The 13,492-nt window shown below is 41.0% G+C and overlaps 2 protein-coding genes across 2 annotated transcripts in view; one reads left to right on the forward strand and one right to left on the reverse strand.

Moving 5' to 3' along the window:
* The window catches only part of LOC138631349 (bromo adjacent homology domain-containing 1 protein), a 100,896-nt gene that overhangs the window by 22,812 nt on the left and 64,592 nt on the right, over window positions 1-13,492 (reverse strand). The window contains exon 2 of the mRNA XM_069716210.1: window positions 715-756. The gene's annotated coding sequence lies outside the window, so the exon portion shown is untranslated. The remainder of the gene's footprint in view (window positions 1-714; window positions 757-13,492) is intronic.
* On the forward strand, window positions 7,237-8,163 carry ora6 (olfactory receptor class A related 6). The gene has a single exon (XM_069716171.1). The coding sequence runs from the start codon at window positions 7,237-7,239 to the stop codon at window positions 8,161-8,163; it is 927 nt and encodes a 308-aa protein (XP_069572272.1).

Consider the following 13,492-nt stretch of genomic DNA (forward strand, 5'->3'; position numbering starts at 1 on the left):
GATAATTTTTTTTTTTTTTTTAAACCCACTGTGTTGTGTTGTGTCCCTCTCTCTCTGAGTTTAGAGTGGCCGATTTGATTATTTTCGGTTCAATCCAAAGTGGCCCGTTAAAAGGCTCAAATATGAATCACACGCAACGAGGAAATTACAGCCCAAGAAATGCCACAGGCGCATGCAGGCCTACCATAAAGTTTGTAACCCATCATGCGCGCGCACACACAGCCACGCACGCCCCCCCACCCACCCACCCTCTCTCTTTGTACACACACACACACACACACACACACGCAGTGGCACCATCCAGGTGAACACATCGCGCATCCCTCCAGATCACTATAATATTAGTGAGCTCACAGGCTACAGTGTCCCTACCATTGACCTTGGTGGAGTCTATTCCGCGGACACATTATCGCTTGGCATTACACTTTGGTGGCTGCTACTGGTGCTGGAGGTGGCGGAGAGGAGGGGGGCTATGGTAACACACACACACACACACACACACACACACTGCACGGCCAGTCCAACTGAGTACCACTCCCTGGGAATCTCCTCCATCATCATGGCCATTAGCTGCCTGTGCAACGTCCTCCAGACATGACTAAAAAAAAAAAAACATACCCAAAAAGAGGCGAGCTGGCCATGCGAGCCTGACTCTGCCTGAATAAAAACAGAAAGCTCGGAGAGTAAAGATAACGTGGAGCAGCCGCTACTTACCGTAACGTGCTGGAGGTCCGTGTGGCGGGCAGGCAGGCAGGCACTACCTGGTCTTAATTTTCGCTGGCGTGAGGAGCCAGTCAGGGCACCTTCTTTTTTTTTCGCCTCTCTCTCCCACCGGATTGCTAGGTGAGACAAGTCAGCCTCATCCGACTGCAAGTGGCGGAAAATAAGCACGAATGTCGCCGACGATTCGCCACTCCACTCGAGGGAACCCCTTTTCGGATCGGCGAGACGAGGAAATAGACGGAGCAAACAACTCTGTTCACGCTAAGAAAAGAGCCAACACTCCTTTCCGAGACGAGCAGGGTTCGCTCGGTCTGTTTTCTATCCCATCCACTCTTCCGACGCCGACACGGCTGCAAGCCTGGAGTGTTTTCTGCTGGAGATAGAGTCGGTCGCCCCGCGCACACGCACACACACACACACACACACACACACGCACACACACACACACGCACACACACACACACACGTCGCTTATATCCGTCACTTGGAATTAACACTGCACGCAGCTTTCAGTTTGCGCACCAGTCGGTGTGTTGCTACACTGCACAACAACTAGCGGCACCAACATGACTGACTGACTGCAGCGCTGACAGACTGGGTGGGCTGAGCCCCCCCCTCCTGCCATACAAAGTGAAGAAATTCTCCGCAAAAGTCTCTCCAAGCTCGTTTATAAATACAAGTAACAAATGTGTTTTACATAACAACAAGAAGAACATCCTACTTTTTGTGCTGAAGCATGTGATAGCAACATGGTGAGTCTTTTAAAGGGGTATCCACGCGTAACTGCAGGCAGGGGGTTGTCTTAATGGATCCACCTCCTTAACTTTCTTGGAAGGATGCGCTGTGGCATTAATTGGACATGGTGATGAGTGTCAGGCAGCCTGGAAGCACCCGAGTACAAACAAGTGGGCCCATAAGTGGGAAAACCTTTGCTGTGGTGACTGCAAGGGCTCTTTGCCGGGGGTTGCAAGTATGACTCCAACCTGGGTCCAGCCCAAATTGGATTCACGATAAACCATTTCATTTATTTTTCCATATTCATTACATAGCCCCTTAGTCAAGGATTTACTTAGCCTACACTTCATTAAATAATAAGGCTTGAAAACATTTTTTTTTAAAAAAAAAAAAAAAGTGCCCAGTGGTAATATCAGCTTATTCTCATGTATTGCACTCTTTTTTTTGTGTTCTCAACATAATTCTATTTAGTCAAGTGGACAACCATTTCAGTTATTAGGGCAATAACATAAGGTCAAAACCATCTAACAGGAATGTGTATGAAACCCTAGAGGGCTTTTCATTTGAAATGGATACAAGAAGTTGCAGCATTTGGTGACCTGTGGTGATTTTCTCATATGAATTCCACATTTTGTAAGAAACACAAGTAGGTTGTATTATTTGATTGAATATTTGATGAGAGCATACATTCAGCAGGTGCTAGACATGTTAAGGACAAACAACACTTTTATTCATAAATAATAAGATGTTTACAAGCTTACAGAAGGTGCTCGGGTTAAACTAAACTGCTGGTTTAACTGATGCAAACATTTTATTAACAGGCTCTTCGCTGCTCGGAGTGGTGCTAATGTTAGCTTGCTGTTCCAGGCCCGCATTTAACGTACATTTAGATAGCTGGGAAATGGGAAAGTTCCCATTTAGGATCATCCCACTTCCTAGTTAAAAGAGTTCACAAACAGACAACATGGCAGACCCACAAAAAAATTTGTTCATTACTGTCAGATACAGAAAAGTGACAAACAACCTCATCATCATCCATTTGAACAAACACAGGGGGGAAAATGGAGCTCAGGAAGTAAATATTGTTCATAAACTACATTTCTACGTTTTAATTTACCGCCAACATTTAATGACATTTGACATTTAATACAGCTAACAAACTAGGTAGGCTTGGCAAATCAAGCATTGATTGAGCAAATTGCTGTTCTATTATCAAACAACAAAAGCAGGCAACTGACTTGGAGACCCAGACTCCAACGGGTCTGCGAACCCCCAGGTTCTCTGGTTGTAAATTAGAAATATATTTAATTAAATGAACTACAAAAAATCCAATCAAATAATGTGAAATAGAACATTTTTAATTTGCACCATAGAAAAGAAATTCAACTAAAGAGGCTCCTGCATTAATCGTATCCCCTTGTCTGTTGTCCTTGACCTTCAGAGGGGCTTTTTCAAAATATTTTTAAGATTTCATTTTAGTTTTTAACATGCTCATGGGGTACCTCATATTCCTGAATAAAGATGCATTTAAATTGCCTGAAACTATCTGACACTCAAGAGAACCAGTGACTAGATTTTGCAACATGTGAGCCCCAACAACAATTTTCTGAGGCCCCCTAAGAGATGCTTTGATTGCCCTTGGATTGCAATGACAGTGTAATAATAGGATGCCCTCATTGACCCCATGAAGATTTAACTTGTCTGTTTTTCTCTCTGTATATGACCAAAGCATGGCAATTAAAAAAACAGTCTGAATGCTTATTAATGTTGGTGCCGGGAGTCTGAACCCTGATGGTCCAATTGAAACATGGCAGAAAACATATTTCCACTATGCTTCTTGTGAGACTTAATTTTAAAGTCTTGTGTGGAATTATAAAACGTGTAAAAAACTAAAATGGAAGAAAAGATGCCCTTCTTCTCATATTCCTCCTGAGGAAATGTCCAAGTCAATCAGACATGTTTGTGTTTGTCGGTCTCTTCTATACCCATTTCTCACCCATAATTAACTCCACATATAAGTGATTTTTTTTATTAGTGAAGAGTTCATCCCAAGTGTCAAACACATCTCTTTTTTTCATTAACTGGTAATTAAATGCAATTCTTCCACCAAGCAATTACTTCTTGTACAGTAGCTTTACAAAGTGATTGGCAAATGATGCATTTAGATTGCCGGAGCTCCTGCATATTAACATTTTAATGACATTTTATGCGGGATTGTACAGTGGTGTGAAAAAGTGTTTGCCCCCGTCCTGATTTCCTATTTTTTTGCATGTTTGTCACACTTAAATGTTTCAGATCATCATACAAATTTAAATATTAGTCCAAGACAACACAAGTAAACACAAAATGCAGTTTTTAAATGAAGGTTTTTATTATTAAGGGAGAAAAACAATCCAAACCCACATGGCCCTGTGTGAAAAAGTGTTTGCCCCCTAAACCTAATAACCGGTTGGGCCACCCTTAGCAGCAACAACTGCAATCAAGCGTTTGCGATAACTTGCAATGAGTATTTTATAGCTGTGGAGGAATTTTGGCCCACTCATCTTTGCAGAGTTGTTGTAATTCAGCCACATTGGAGGGTTTTCCAGCACAAACCGCCTTTTTAAGGTCATGCCACAGCATCTCAATAGGATTCAGGTCAGGACTTTGACGAGGCCACTCCAAAGTCTTCATTTTGTTTTTCTTCAGCCATTCAGAGCTGGACTCGCTGGTGTGTTTTGGATCATTGTCCTGCTGCAGAACCCAAGTTGGCTTCAGCTTGAGGTCACGAACAGATGGCCGGACATTCTCCTTCAGGATTTTTTGGTAGACAGTAGAATTCATGGTTCCATTTATCACAGCAAGTCTTCCAGGTCCTGAAGCAGCAAAACAGCCCCAGACCATCACACCACCACCACCATATTTTACTGTTGGTATGATGAAGCTTTAGAAATGGCTTTATAACCTTTTCCAGACTGATAGATCTCAATTACTTTCTTTCTCATTTGTTCCTGAATTTCTTTGGATCTCGGCATGATGTCTATCTTTTGAGGATCTTTTGGTCTACTTCACTTTGTCAGGCAGGTCCTATTTAAGTGATTTCTTGATTGAGAACAGGTGTGGCAGTAATCAGGCCTGGGTGTGGCTAGAGAAATTGAACTCAGGTGTGATAAACCACAGTTATGTTTTAACAGGAGGGGGCAAACACTTTTTCACACAGGGCCATGTGGGTTTGGATTTTTTTTTTCTCCCTTAATAATAAAAACCTTCATTTAAAAACTGCATTTTGTGTTTACTTGTGTTATCTTTGACTAATATTTAAATTTGTTTGATAATCTGAAACATTTAAGTGTGACAGACATGCAAAAAAATTGGAAATCAGGAAGGGGGCAAAACACTTTTTCACACCACTGTAGCTGAGGTAGTGCGGCTCAAGTCCAAGTTGAGCATACCATAACAAATTTTGGCTCTGATTTTAAATGATCAAGGTCATGTGCAAGTCAGGTCTTTCTGTCCTCGGTAGGCCAAGGCTTAGTTTCCACCTTGAATAAATAAAAAGACTGAAATGGCCTGTTTCATAGCAGTGAGTTTTCTTGTCATGGGGGGAGAAGCCTGTTTCTTTTAGTAATAACAGTGACAAAAAGTGAACTGTGCCAAGTGGAAATGAGCAACTGTTAGCATGCTAACACACTAAACAAAGGAATACATGTTAATGTTCTATCTGCTAAATATGGCATTGTCATGATTAGTATGTCAGTATAAAAATTTGGCTAAAACATTGTTCTAGCAGCTTTACAAAGTTGCTGTACAAGTGTGGCTGCAGATATGTTTATGTGCTACAAGTAAAACACTTTTTATGATGCCAATTCAAAGCATATATCTGTGATGTGTCAGTGTAATAACGGAGGACACAGCGGGGGTTTCGGCCAAATTCAATCCAGTGAATATTTATACAAAATATAAAAAAGACAATGGATTAGGATTTGTGGAAACCCCCTCTCATTTTACAGAATTAGACTGAAATAACAATAATGTTTTGCTTTGGGATGCAAAACAACACCTTCCTTGTTGAAACTTCCTTTTATGTTGCATATAGCCTAACTAAAAATAAACAAGTGCAATTATTATTACATGCAACCAATTTAAAAAAAAAAAAAAACTTTTACAGAGGAGTTTATGTGAAATAAAAAAAGTAAAGTAATTGATGCATTCTGATCAAGCCTCTGATCAATAATTATTGGATGGTTCTAAAAGACTGCAACCTCCTAAGCTGTCCAGGCACATTACGTAGCACTGAGTTTACCCATTTGCTGCCAGTGTAGGGCTTAGCCTTAATTACACGGACACTGTGGGATTCACAATTAAGCTGAATCAGGATGCAGTGCTTGGTTAAAGAGAACGACTGCTAACTAGACAGAGCACGAAACATGAAAAGAGACGAGTTGGAACATGAACTGGTCCTGTGACAACAGCAGGGTCCAGAAGCCCCTGTCCCATTATATCTTTTCCTCTGTTTGTCCAACGCACACAAAGAGTGGCGTACAGCATTATCGACGACATTCTTTTTCTTGATACTTCAACTCTCCACAGTAAAAGCGAAGAGTTTAACTTAAGTGCACTTCTTGTGAGAAAGAGGTTAACCAGTGAGTTTTTGTCCAAACGTCATCATACTGGTTTCCCTGACTGACTACATTTGCAGTAATGTGCAGTTCTTTCCCTCAAAACATATTGGTGTCGTGATCCTTTTACTCTGAAACAGGAAGTGTGCACCAGTACATTCATTTAAAGACACAAGTGGGGCTGCATGAAGGTTCAGAAGCAAACATCTGCTTTCTGAATAGGTCAGGTTTTCGGAATAAATACCAGTAAGCGATTGTTACACACACACAGAAACACGTGCGCGCGTGCACACACACACATGCACGCACACACGCACGCACGCACGCACGCACGCACTCACAAACACACACACACACACACACACACACACACACACACACACACACACACACACACACACACACACACACACACACACACACACACACACACACACACACATATAGCATAAGAAATAAGGTGCATATTATCAGCATATCACTGCTGCTGTGTTAATCAGGGTCAAACCATTTCCAATACAACTCTTGATCTGATCTAGCGTTTATTATATCATTATGTATGTTATGTATTTTAATTTCCTGTGCAAGTAAAAGGCCTTTTGACCTTTCCCCAATATTTTTGCATCTCTTAATATTTCCAAATAATTGCAGAAATGTAACAGCACAGATTGTAACTGCTTACGAGGAGCATAATAAGGGAGATGTTAAAAAGGATGCAATTAAGTTGTTTTTTTTGGTGTGTTTTGTAATTCAAAAGTGCCACTTTAACCACGAAATGACAAATACCAAGGGGAGAACACAATGTCAGAGGATATAAATGAGCTCTCGTTTTAATTGCTTGGGATGATGCTGACCAGTGGAAAAACATGTCTTGGCTTTAAGTCAGATACTAACTTGGTCTCAAGATGAAGCCTTGAAAAGCTCAGAGGTAAAACTTTAATGACTCCCAGCCTTCAGGGTTTCCAGCCCCCCCTTGTTTTCCTTTCTCTCTAATGAGCACAGCCAATCACTGATCTAGATTTTTGCCATCTTTGAGAACTTGATAACAACAGGTGTCTGGTCAGTGATGCGGCAAATCAGGGAGAGACGAAACAGGTTACAACCTTTGCTCCATTCTGGAAAGTCATATCTCAACTTCGTTCTTTGGTAGGAACACAGAAGCGACAGATTTTTGTGCACAATGGATGATTTGATGGTGAGCCTCCTTGGCTTCAGAATCTTTGTTTCTTGCATTGGACTTGTGGGTAACGTATTTCTCATCCTTTCCATCATTCAGACCAAGTTCTCCCGAATTAAGTCGTTTGAGTTGTTTCTCCTCGGACTGGCTACAGCCAACTTGGTGGAAATTGTCATCATAAACATCTACGATCTTGTCATCCTTCAGACTTCTTCCACCAGCATCAGCACTGGGTCGTGTCGCTTGCTGAAGTTCATTTCTGTGTCTGGTGAAGTTGCCAGCATCTTCTTCACAGCTCTCATCAGCATCTACCGCTACCAGAAGCTGAGAGATGTCGACAAGAGGGTCAACCTCCCGATATACATGGACAGCATCAGATCAGCCTGGATGTTGATTGGGGTTTGTGTGATGCTCTCCACGCTGACCACTCTCCCCATCTTTGTTTTGAACCCTCAAGACTCTGGGAAAAACTTTACCAGAAACAGCAGCAGCTGCCTTCCAGACTTCTTTCAGTGTAGCAAAGATGACTGTCCCATGCTCAACTGGATATACAAATACTTGTTCATCCTGGTGTGCTACCTGCTGCCCCTGATCATCGTCACAATCACCAGCTGGCTCATCCTGTCAGTGCTACTGAGCCAAAGGAGGATGGTGACACCGGTGGTTAGTGTGAGCGGGTCAAACCAGCTGGGCAGGAAGACTCGAAATCCGAAGCTGCAGCGGAGCACGTTAGCTGTGCTGGCAGCCATGGCATTGTTCCAGGTAGACTGGACCCTCTACCTGATCTTCCAATGGATCTTTAGCACAACTGATTTTCCCATGTGGGTTGAAATTGAGTTATTTATCTCAACTTCCTATACATCCATCAGTCCGTATGTGTACGGGGTAGGAAATAACCTGTTCTCTTTTAAAAACTTCAAAAAAAAGTAGTGTAAAGCTTTTCTGTGGATGAGATTTTGTGCTGAGCCTTTCTTTTTAGTGATAAATTGAAACACACTGCATTTCAGCAGTCAAATAAAAATGCTTTTTATCACTAAATATCGACAATAATGTTATATTGCTACACTGAATTCAGAGGAAAAAGAAGATGGTGGCTTTCAGAACAGCTTTGCAATAGGAGGAGGTCAATCTAAAAAGCTTTAAAAACTCACAAATTGCCCTTTTTTTTCAATGCAGTTCCTCACATGACAGCTATATTTGTAATGTGATCATTACAGTCTTGTGCACACACCAACATGGTCTGTGTTTATGGCACGATAAACTGAGGGAACAAGCAACTCTGTTCCTTGTACCATGTTACAAAAAAAACAGCAAAGTCACCAGTTTATAAAATTTAAATACATGTATTGATTATGTTTTGACATGAGTAAAACTTGGGCTTTGTAACACTCACTGGCCCCTGCTGAAAGTGAAATTTAGCAGACATCGGTTACATATTAGACATGGTAGCCCATTTAATCTGATGGTGACCAATCTCTGTTGATATAGGATTAAATATGCCTTTTAAATTGTTAGTAATGAAAGACAATACATATATAAAATGTGTAACATTTCTTTACTGGCATGCCTTACAATAAATGTACATACTGCTTCAATTATACTTTACACAGATAAAATGCTACAGATGTGTAAATAGCAGGTTGTGAGTGTCTCTTATAAACCGAGGAGTCTGGCTGCATTGTGAAGACTTGGTTTCACTGTCTTGACATCTTAATTTAGCGTTTATTCTGTAATCCTGACAACATGTAAATCTCTGTTCAGCTACAGATCAGGACCACAGTGTCAATTCAAAGGCATCTGTACTTAACTGGTTTTAAAATGGTGATGATAGACTAAATATTATGCCTGTTCATAATAATTTTCAACTGGGTTTGACAGTTGTGGCAGAACTCACAAAGGCCAAACAAAGTCTGTGCACTGCTCATTGTCTGCGCTGCCACCGCTGATTTTACATTCAGTGACATCACAATTTTTTTTTTGTCAGTACATGCCGATAATTCTTTTGTGTAGCCTTACATTCAAAAAAAGACACACTTGATAAATATTTATAGTTTAGAAAGTTTGCACAAACAATTTTGGGATTTATGTCACAAGTTAAAGTTTTACCAAAAAAAAGTTTGATTAAAAATTCACTTAATGTGGAAAATCACTAAAAATTTAAAAACTAACAAAATGATGGATGTTGCCTGTTTTAAACAAGTTATGACCCTGCTGGCATTGCAGCTCCTGCATGTCTGCAGATAGTTGTAACCCTGGAATTTTCTGCACGATCATCCTTTAAATAAAACAAAATACAATATTTAATTTATTTGCACAATAAATACTTTATTGTTTAATGCATATTAAATTGTCTATTCTGGGCACATTCATGGTTACTGGGGAAACCGAGAAAGTGGCTCTTAATGTAATTTCATGTTAGATTTGGCACTCAGGCAATTCTTTGTCCTAATTGATTGTGTGTAGTGTCTTGATAAGCCACGTGTAGCAAATAAAAGCCGTTCAAAGTTCGTTGCTCCCGATTAAATATAGGTTAGATACATTGCGTTAAGAATTTTTAAAAGCAGCCCAGCTTTTACACACAGCACACGTGTTTATGGCGGACGTGAGGAGCTCCTCAGCAGGGGTGCAGCACATCGCCACGAGATTTCCACGTGGAACACAAAGGATGAGTACAGTCTCCTGTGGGCTGTTTTCCCACTTCCTCGTCCTTGTTAGACCCCGCCCCGTTCGGTCAATGGCGAAATACTTTTCATATTAATTTCTTCCCTTTTTAAAAAATAAAAAAAAATCTAGTAGGCTGTAGGCTGAAACACACGCCGACGCTGTTGTAGCTGAAAAAAAAAAGGAAAAGCAAAAGGAAAGTCGGGTCGTTTGTTATTTTGCTGTTGTTCTCGAGCCACAAGTGAGAAAAAGAGGAGCCACAGGATCACAACTGAAAATATCCTTTGGCATTAAATCCATAGCTATCCGTAATAATATACAAGCGTATAGCTGTGATGATTACTCGCCACATTCATTTATTGGTTTATCCGTTTATTTATTACTTCTGGCTATTAACCCAACCCCCCCTCCCCCCACACCGTCCATTCAGAAATATGAATATTAAAACCACTTTATGCCTTATTTCACTTTACAAAATAGGATTCTTTCTGTCACATCTGGACATTAATGCGCGTTAGTTTGACTTTGATGCTGGCAGGAGGTTAATTCTGTTAAATACATAAATGACATAAAACAATCAAAGGGATCCATATTGAGGCTATTCAAGTCCAGCTGCAAACCACAAAGATGAGAAAATAAAATTAAAAACTACAGATCGGCAGTACTGCTTAATAACTGACAGAGCAAGTATGTTCTCTTTATTCTTACGTGGGATTCACGATTATATTCGGTATTAATTTGACCCTCTTGTGAGGCTGGGCTACAATTGAGCTACGTTAGACTTGTGTTTTCCTTTTTTTTTTTTTTTTTTTTTCTCCGGTAAAGACTTGAGCTTCAAAACACAATTGAAACCAACACCGCCTAACAAGCGAACTTCTTGTAGCGTACAATAAAAGGCAGGATTTTATTTGGTTAAATATGTCTTTTTAAACTGCAAAGCCGCGCCACCATTTTGTGCCAGAAACGAAGCTTTGTTGTGTGTACTTTGTCGGACAAACAAAATCGATTGATTTAGACGCTTGTTGAATAATTATCGCACTGAAACTACACTGAAAACTCAATGCTTTAAAACAACTTTTTTTTTTTTTTATCGGCAGTGAGCTTGGTATTTTTTTTTTATTTTTTTTTAAATTATTATTTATTTCAGGTCACTGAGACCATGATAAAATAACAGTCCGGTAAAAATCGTCCCGAGAGAGCTTGCGCATTGGCTACTGGAGCTCAACCGCCATCGTGAACGTGTTACGTCACAGCCCGAAAGCACGGATGTGTGTGTGTGTGTGTGTGTGTGTGTGTGTGTGTGTGTGTGTGGAAGAGAGAGAGGCACAGAGGAGTGTGTGTGTGTGTGTGTGTGTGAGATTCAGAGGGGGTGAGAATGGAACTGTGATCGAAAAGGTCGAGGAAATACACAGGAAGACAGAAAGTATCACACAGTCTCTTACGCATCGGAAACAATTCTGCACAAACTTGCAGAGAGTTGTCCTCATCCGCACACGGACTGAGCTCGAGGTGGGAACAACAACAACAACAACAACAACAACAAAAATCTCCGGGATGGTGGCGGACTCCCGCTTCCCTCGCGCTGTCGGCCCGGGAATCACGCGCCATTGAAAAGGGGTGGAGGGGGGTGATACTGTGCATGCGCTTTGGCTCCTCTGCGTGCACTTTCGGGTCGGTCGATGCGAGCACGGCGGCGTGGCTTCTCGGTCTCCATTTCCCAGTTTGTGTTTCTGTTCGAGGGATTCGCCGAGGCCCTTTGAACGACGAAGACGACGTGCAACAGTTGTTGAAGCTTTGGCCCGGTGACGTTGTTATTGTGTCGCTTCCGCGGAGCACGAGGCGTTCAACCGACGCCGAAAGGTGAGGCTTTGGTGAAACCTGCAACTTTTCCAACTTGGTGAGCGGTGGAGCGGGCGGCCCTCCTCCTTCCTGCGGTGTGTGAAGAAGAAAGCGCCGCGGTCTTACAACTTAAATTCTCTACTTGCCCTTTTTTTTTATTTTATTTTTTTTTATTTAAAGGGGGAAATAGTTATGCGGAAAACAGGTTGGAGTTTATTTTGTAAACATGCCGGTGAAAACCCATTTTTAGCTCTCGTTCGGCTGATTTAACACCTTTCGGCTGCAGCATCTGTGTGCTGGTGTGACTAGGAAGCGGTGTGGGGGCTGGACAACAACAACACCGGTAACCTTTCGCGGCTTGTCGTGTGATAAAGATGATTTCATTTGGGTTGCCTCGGCAGAACGGTTTTCGTGCCCGTGTTTTATTATTTTGAGTGTTTTCGTCCCGACTTTAAATACAGGCCTGTCTCTCTTCCATTTCTTCATCAGGAAGCCGATTGGTCAGTGAAACCAAAATGGTCTTGTAGCCCCACGTATAAAGACGAAGTCCACTTTTCTCAGACTGAAAACAGGAAATTATTGAGCTAAATTTAGCTTCAACTGACCTGACAGCGTTTTTTGTAACTGTTTATTAATGTAAAAAAAAAAGTGTTTACTCGTATGATATATTGAAGAATGGGGTTATTTTCATTTAAGATGTATGCCTATTTTCAATTGAAATAACACACTTTAGGTCACATATAAGAAATAAATAAGCTTTTATATTTGTTGTCATGTCAGTTAGAGTGTATAAATTGACGTTTTACATTTTCCCCACATGGGTGAAGATGTCCCCATCAGCTCATCAAAGGACCACATGTAGATAGATAGATAGATAGATAGATAGTTACTTTATTAATCCCACAAGGAATTTTTTTTCCGCTACAGCAGCATTATAGGTATAGGAAAGCAATAAAACAACAGTAAAAAATATTAAATATAAAAATGCACAGTATATACAATAAAATAGAATAATTAAATTAAAACTAACTAAACAATAGTGCAAAGATTTAAACAAACAAGAAAACAGACAACCAACGGTGTTATTGTTGTGTGTTGGATTTTGCCAGAGGTGAGTTATTGTACAGTCTTATTGCAGTGGGCAGGAATGATCTCCTTTATCTGTCCTTGTGACAGCGGAGCTGGAGGAGTCTTTTGGAGAAAGTGCTCCGCTGTCCCCGCAGCAGGTGGTGGAGAGGGTGGTCAGGATTATCCAGTATGGATAATAGTTTCCTCAGCGTCCTCCTCTCCACCACCTTTTCCAGGCTGTCCAGTTTGCAACCAATGATGGAGCCGGCCTTCTTAACCAGTTTGTTAGGTCTGTTGGTGTCGCCCAAGGTTGTAAAGAAATGATGCTTTCTCCATTAGGAGCTGATTTTTTTTTTTTTAAGGAGGCCTGTCCCAAATCGCTCTGCATTGGTTTTCTTATAACTGGAGCTCCTATTAGACACAAAGCGCTAAAGACTAAAATTTTCTGTCAACCATACCACTAACTTTCAACCATGTTGGAGTCAAGCTGTGTTTGTGGTGTGTTTATATTTTTCGATGCATCTTTCCTGGCTCATAATTCCTCGATGCCAGTATTTGTTCTCCTTGAATAAGCTCCAATTGCTTCCCTTTGTCAGAATTGTTTATGTTCTTTTTGTCTTTTGTTTCATTCTGTCTTATGATTTTTGTCTGATTCAATTCTGCTGTTTAGATTGTATCTGTGTTGTAGCAC

This window comes from Brachyistius frenatus, unplaced genomic scaffold (assembly GCF_029030835.1).
Source record: "Brachyistius frenatus isolate BFR_SWC_R1_liver_20210118 unplaced genomic scaffold, ASM2903083v1 Contig_153, whole genome shotgun sequence".
Taxonomy (NCBI): Eukaryota; Metazoa; Chordata; class Actinopteri; family Embiotocidae; genus Brachyistius; species Brachyistius frenatus.